Source organism: Anopheles cruzii, chromosome 3 (assembly GCF_943734635.1).
Source record: "Anopheles cruzii chromosome 3, idAnoCruzAS_RS32_06, whole genome shotgun sequence".
NCBI classification, from domain to species: Eukaryota; Metazoa; Arthropoda; class Insecta; order Diptera; family Culicidae; genus Anopheles; species Anopheles cruzii.
This window is the reverse complement of record NC_069145.1, coordinates 28,824,639-28,831,512: the sequence shown is the minus strand read 5'-3', so window position 1 is coordinate 28,831,512 and position 6,874 is coordinate 28,824,639. Positions and strand designations below refer to the sequence as shown.

The following is a 6,874-nucleotide window of genomic DNA, read 5'->3' as shown; positions in this document are numbered from 1 at the left end:
CCTAACTATTGCCCTTTATTCTTCATGCACTGACAGGAAGGAGAAAGTCTTTGCATTTACATAATTTCCCCAGGGCGTTGGATAGTTTCTTGGGCATAAAATGAACGCAGGTTACGGTGCAAAATATGGCATACCCTGCCTTTGGTCACCTCCCATTGCCTCATGAGCACATTTTGCAAATTAATAGGCTACTAACCCGTGGCAAATGGCAGCATATTGCTTTCCCATGACGCGTATTTATGAAGAGAGAGCACGCCAGTTGGTATTCGACCACGACGCATTCCCGTGGGCAACAGTAAGAAATGAAATAAAACTAAAATCGCACAGCCAACGGTAGCGCCTTGCCAGGCAAGTATTGTGCCGCCACAACCACGCCACGCGCTTCAAAACTCCACCGCGGGTTCGTGATGGCAGATTTCATGTCATCGTGTGACTTGACTCACAAAACACGCCGCTCATGGGCACGCCGCGGACCTCATCGTGACTAATTAAATGGTGGTTAGAAGTTTGACAGTTGTTTTCAATTTTTGTTTTTCTTTCCGCCCGCAGTTTATTTGAGTGGCCAGCTGGGTAAGCCTTTTTGGCCATCGTAATTGGAGACTGACTCCCTCATGGCTGACGCTCTGGACAAGGTACCGGCCGTGCAAGCCGTGAATACCTGTCGGATACCCAGTTGAGGGAGTTGACGATGCCAAAATAATTACACGGTGCGGAACACCGGAATAGTCCCCGTTGCACTACTATTTGCTTAATCACCAACTAATCAGCCTTGCGAAAAGATATTTTATAGCAGTGGCGTCGGGAGACAAGAGATTAAAATTAAATTAATTCGCTGTGTACATTATCTGGTTCATAATTAGCATCTTTTCCATCCTTATCGCGATTCTACTCGGAACGTCACGCAGCAGCGCTCAATCGGCTTGATACCCGATGTATTTACTAATGTTTTTTATCAATACGTAGCTTAAAGCATACATTTTCGCGCTTAATTTTGATTTATAATTTGTGTTTTATTTCAAATTGTGAAAAGCGTATTAACAACGGACCCCAAATCGCAAGTTGATGCGAGGAAGCACCTAGAAATAACAAACTAGTACAGTAATGTTTTGAGAAATGCTGTAGCACTACATGAATAGGGTTTAAAATATCACTATTACATACTTGTTATTTACATATTTGTTTTTAATTTGTAAAAATGTATCCAAATATCTCGTAGTAATACCAAGTAACAACACTAACAACCTACTCTACTGTTATTATTGTAATGGAACTCGGTTAACCGTTTGCATTGTAATTCAACTCTGGTCTAATAAGCGTCTGATGCACACTTGTGGTGGCAACAGGCCTGGCAGTGTCGTTCACAAGAAAGTGACGCTATCTCTTGCTATTTAGTTACCGCAGCACTAGCGTTTGCATCTCGAATAATATTTATCAACAGGCGCACCATTGTCCTCACCGCAAACGCCACATACCGCACAAGGGAAATGAAGTTTGTTTTAACATCCTGCTTCGTCGTATCATCTTGCACCTTTTTCATTCCTAAGCGTATCAAATTGACGCCTCAGTAAAATTACCTAATCTACACAACATAATGTTAATATTTAAATAAAAAAGAGTGCACACATAGGGATTTACCACTCATTGATCGATGGTTGTTGATTTAAACTAATATCAGCAACACAAGGAACTAGAAATTCCATGGTTTTTCAGCCGAAGTCACACATTTAACATTCGCATTTGCCTGAGGCACGCTTTCCAGACTAGAGTCAGTGCACCAAGCCAGTCAATACTATAAAATAAATAAACTTTGTAAGTAACGAAAAACATAACGATGCACTTAAATTGCTGATGAGTGCTGATGATGAACTGGAGGTTCTGGTTTCGTGGGAAAAAATACTCCCTTGGCTGCGACTAAAGCTGCCGTGTTTCATAGCAAAGTTTAGTTTGGCTAAATCGCCATAGCCGCGGAAATTATCATTTTTTACGATTCACACTATATTCAGTCTGTATCTCTTCTGAATATAGTTCTCTAACCCCTAGGAACCATTGTGCTTGCTAGCCATCCGTTCATCGTACAGCCGTCGCCGAAGTGTTGCCAGCTGTGACCGGCGCAGGTTACCCGGCACTTTGAAGATGCTTTTCATGAACTCGTGACAATCCATCAGGACGGGCGATTTGTCCAGCGATCGAAACAAACCAATCAACGTGGCGATATCATCCGTGGCCAGTATCTCTTGCCGGAGCCGTACCACTGCCGTCAGTCCGACACGAAGCAGAATTTTGTTGCCCTCGAGAAACAGACAGTCCCATATGCGGAGGACGGTTTCGGTCGGTACGACTTCGGCGTACAGGCAGATAAACCACTTGGTAGCTATCACGGGCCAGGGCAGCCCTGCAGGGAACAGAGAGTAGATTATTGACGTTGGTGAACCATTCCTTTTAAAACCGAGAACCTACCTAAGTCGAAGATATGCCGGTGGACATCCGGCACTCGTTGTTTGATCAGTTCGCTCAACACATCGATATCCGTGATTAGGTTGTCCATCGTTTTCGTGTGATACAGTGGGACAATGTTCTCGACTAGCACCTTGAGCAGCCAAAACGTGGATTCTTCATTCTTCGTTACGATTAGCAGCAGTCCTGAAAGCACAGGTGGCAATAGTAAATAGGCCATATAGAGTGTGCCGAGGTAAGGTGGCCAACCTGCTATGTAATTTAAACCTTGACAGTAACCAACTGTTCGATTCTCATGCGCGAATGCAATCAACGCGTTGTAGAGACCCAGTTTGTACTGCTCGAAGTGAATGTTATCCGGGAACGTCCGTGGGAGATCGAGCTTTATTTGATCGGCTGCAAAAAAGATCATTAATTCATTTGTGGCCAAGGCCATTTCAGCACACATTCTTACAGATTTCCTGATCGAACTCGTATGTCAGCAGTGTTTGATAGAGGGTTGGCTGTAGTTGCTGTAGCTTTAACGCCCCAGACGTTTTCATCCACACTTCCTCCCGCATTGGACCGGGAACGCCTTTCCGGACGAAGCGCTTAAGTTTGCTCTGGTTTTTCGTCACATCTTCGCTTTTCACGAACTTTTGCCACCTCATACTGCGCGTCGTCAGCACCGACAAGTAGCTTGACATGATATTTTCGTACGATTGGTAGTCGAAATCCGGTTCCCGCTTGAACCCATACTCGTCGACATCGCTGTTTGAAAAGAGAAAAAATGAACATTAAAAAAATTGATTGTTTCCGCCCGGGTTCGAACCGGGGACCTTCTGCGTGTGAAGCAGACGTGATAACCACTACACTACGGAAACTAATCATATAAGCGTTGGCAAAAGCACTACAGAAAAAGCTTGACGCTGAAAGACCATTTTTTATCATGCGTAATTTCATAGCCAAGCGTACGTATGGAAGTAATTGTGTAGCACAAACCAATTGTTTTACGCTTTCTGGTTAAAGGTTGAAGCATAATCGTTTCCAGTGGATGCACGCTAGATTTCGAAGGGTGATCTGTAACCTTATGCAACCAAGCCATTGTTGGCCGTTTCCATTGTTTACGATAAGAAAACTATGCCGGCGAGTGAAATTACCATGTAACATGGCACGTTTTTATCAGCACGCTGAAGGTGCGAGCACATTGAGCACCACCCACGTAGGGAAGGTAAATTGGCCAGTCATTTTAAGGTTGCCCATAAAAATGTCGCACCACTAATGGGGTGATAAAAAACAAAGTAGCCATGCATTCTGGGTCGATGCGCATACCATTAGAGAAAGGTTGGATGCGTAGAATTTTTATTTTGCCAACGAAACGCATGCGGTGACTCACCTAAATTTTGAAACTGCCATAGTGTTTCCTCCACACGGTACCACACCTAAGTCACTGCACTTTAAGAAACTCTTAAGATCAAATCTCGTTCATAGGAAATGAACACTTTACTCCTAAAAAGTGGAACTGTTACTATTACGATGCAAAGGTTGTTATCGCGCACATTCTGATTCTTGTATCGATCATCAGCTGATCAGTTGATAACAACATTTGTGGGCGGTTTGTGGCCGCTAGTATTCTTCTGCTTAGCAAACACTCAAGAGAGGGTTTCTTTCTTTCTTCTTATATTCTCCATTTACCGCCTTTGCAGATCGCTAAGAAATGTAAACCGCCTCCTGATCGGGGCAAAGGTAATAAATGGAATTGCAGAACTTCGCAGGTTCGTTGGGAGTGTGTAAATTTGTAAACACACAAATTCCGACAGCTGTGCCGGATTGACAACTGAATTCGAGTAGATGATACAATGTCGGGCAGTTCGCATTTCGAGCAGTCTCAGCCGAGTATTTTACTGTGCAATTGTTTTTGCTACAAAACAGATTGTTTTCTCCGAAACGACCAAAGATTGGATTCTCTTTTCATGGAAAATTAGACACAAATTGCAAATTAAAACGGAACGGTTACATTTTCGATCGCATCGAGCGCAGTGTGTCCGTTTTCCGCTAGAGGACGCAGCTTGATTGGGCGAGAGTGAGAAAGGGCTCAGTGTGAGAGAAAGGGATTGCATCAGCTGCGATCTACGTGTCAAACAGTGTTGTGATGATGCGGGCGTCGAAAATGTGAAGATAAGACGAATTGTGCTCTTCGTTTATATTAATTTAAAGAACATACCGTCAATCAGAGAGCACCACTGGACAGTACTTTTAATTGAAGACGAAATTGTCTAAAGGAAGAATAGTTTATGATGGAAGCACTGTATCTTCAGACCAACGGCCTTATCCAGGAAACGCAACAATGCTTCCAACGTCTCAGCGACACTCGTGCCGATGCCGGAGAAATCGCACACGACATCGAGATGAAGATTATGGCCGCTAATGGGTATGAAAGTAGAGTGTGGCATCGTTGGCAAACTCTTATCAACACCTTTCTCTCATCGCAGCAACTGTGATCGGTTGGATGTGCTGCTATTTAAAGTGCCCGTTGCGCAGCGACAGAACGCTAAGATGCGCGTTGACCAACTCAAGTACGATATCCGGCATCTGCAGGCCGCCTTAAAGATGTTTCACGAGAAACGGCAACGCCGGGCGACGGAGCTCGCAGAGCGGGAAAGTTTGCTGAGCAAACGGTTCACCGCCAACAGCGACACGACATCGATTGACATCGATTATTCCCTGCAGCATCACAATTCCATGCAAAATGCGCACCAAGGGGTCGACGAAATGCTTTGGACGGGTTCGAACGTTCTGGACGGTCTACGGTCGCAGCGCGACACTCTGAAAGGGGCCCGTAAACGGATCCTGGACATCGGAAACACGCTCGGATTGTCGAACCAAACTATGAAGATGATCGAACGAAGATTGGTGGAGGACAAGTACTTCTTGTACGGTGGAATGTTCGTGACGACGGCTATTATTGTTTTAGTAATTTATTTTTTGGTACTTTAGCAACAGAATACAAAACACTGGCTTCGCTGTAACAACCTGGCTCTGTAAAAAGTGCATTTGAATTTTTTCACTAGAAAACTAGCATTTCATCTCCACTTTCATCTGTTTGAGTGTCAGGCTTAACGAATGTTGGCCACTTGGATAACGCTTCAGTTTCCTGGTTTGCAAGTGTTTGCGGTAAAGAATCTTCTTTTGCAACAATGGGACCGAGATCGATCCTGTTCCTGGCTTCACTATTATTGCCCCGCTTGGCGAAGTTCATAAGGGGATTCGTACATCCGTTTAAATGCTTTCGCTTGGTTCCGCTATTTCTTCCAATTTGATTCATTTCTCCGCATTCTTGGCTTGACAGAGGCGAACCAGTAGGTCTGTTGAGGCCTTGTTTGTGATGAAAGTGGGAAAGGGGTTGATGTTGCTGAGAAATATCTACCTGTGACGATAGTGAATGGTTTGTGGAACCGTTTCTGCTCTCCAATATTTGTTCATCGCCTGCGTTCTGATCAAATCTTTGCGCGACGATAGCTTTCCAAGACGAAGACTCAGCACCAGCACTTTCGTAAATGGTCCAATTGTTATTTTTCGGCGCCGTGACTACTCTGGAAACAACGTTCCTTCGTTCGCGAATAAACGCATCATTCGGACAGTGTATATCGGAGTCATCATGCAGCTGCATATCATCGCTGTTTTCATTTTTAACCTTGCCCCAGGGCTTTTCTTTAAGTTCATCGGTTGGTCCGGCAACACATGATTCGCTTTCTTCTGCCGCTGCTAATGAGACAGATGGTTCCGGAAGCTGAATTGCACCACTCAATACGAGCCGAACCGTTTCCTGTTCCCGTTGGTCGGTGATAATGTTCCGAGCTTCTAACTCCTGCACAATGGAGCGACACTCCTTGCCGGCACCACGGTAAAATTCCCTCGCCAACGATTGCTTCACGTTGCACACTTTGCACGACCAGTTGTTGACTTTTTTGACAATATCCACCTGCGTAATGAAATGAAAACTTTTCTAATGTTATTCGATAAGAACAGTATTTGAATAAAACACACCTGATATTTCAAGCACTGGATGCAACGGACAACGCGCAACTCTTGCGGCATTTTCGCGACACACTGTTGCTTTGTTTACCAACAAACTACTTTCAATCGGTTCAAATACGCGCGATAACAAGATTCAAAGAAACTATTTTATAGAAGGATGATTTACTAGACTCTGCATCAAAAACTTTTGATAAACTGAAGATAAACAGATTTCTGAAGATTACAGAGATTTCTACTTTACAATTTCTATCACACCGCAACAAACACAGGGTGTTCCTTCAGCACCATTTGACAGCTGATTTCGCGTGCTTCGAGCGAGAGTTTGTTTTGATAATTCAATATACGACTTCGCGAGCCCGGTAACGATGGAAAGCATGGAGCGGAGCAGAGGGCGGCATTGGCT

General features: G+C 44.2%; 3 protein-coding genes and 1 non-coding gene across 4 annotated transcripts; 1 reads left to right on the top strand and 3 right to left on the bottom strand.

Annotated features, from left to right (window-relative positions):
- Positions 1-1,902: 1,902 nt before the first annotated feature.
- Positions 1,903-4,141, bottom strand: LOC128273408 (growth hormone-regulated TBC protein 1-A). Its single transcript, XM_053011362.1, has 5 exons — positions 3,830-4,141; positions 2,909-3,204; positions 2,704-2,850; positions 2,458-2,640; positions 1,903-2,392 (listed from the first exon to the last, which is right to left on the bottom strand). The coding sequence occupies exons 1-5, from the start codon at positions 3,847-3,849 to the stop codon at positions 2,037-2,039; spliced, it is 1,002 nt and encodes a 333-aa protein (XP_052867322.1). The 5' UTR covers positions 3,850-4,141; the 3' UTR covers positions 1,903-2,036.
- Trnav-cac (transfer RNA valine (anticodon CAC)) lies at positions 3,245-3,317 on the bottom strand. The gene has a single exon. It is a non-coding gene; the product is annotated as a tRNA-Val (tRNA).
- Positions 4,142-4,594: 453 nt separating the features above from the next.
- On the top strand, positions 4,595-5,461 carry LOC128272409 (probable Golgi SNAP receptor complex member 2). The gene is made up of 2 exons (XM_053010211.1): positions 4,595-4,864; positions 4,926-5,461. The coding sequence occupies exons 1-2, from the start codon at positions 4,728-4,730 to the stop codon at positions 5,428-5,430; spliced, it is 642 nt and encodes a 213-aa protein (XP_052866171.1). The 5' UTR covers positions 4,595-4,727; the 3' UTR covers positions 5,431-5,461.
- LOC128272408 (uncharacterized) lies at positions 5,407-6,531 on the bottom strand. The gene is made up of 2 exons (XM_053010210.1): positions 6,481-6,531; positions 5,407-6,415 (listed from the first exon to the last, which is right to left on the bottom strand). The coding sequence occupies exons 1-2, from the start codon at positions 6,529-6,531 to the stop codon at positions 5,501-5,503; spliced, it is 966 nt and encodes a 321-aa protein (XP_052866170.1). The 3' UTR covers positions 5,407-5,500.
- Positions 6,532-6,874: the final 343 nt, after the last annotated feature.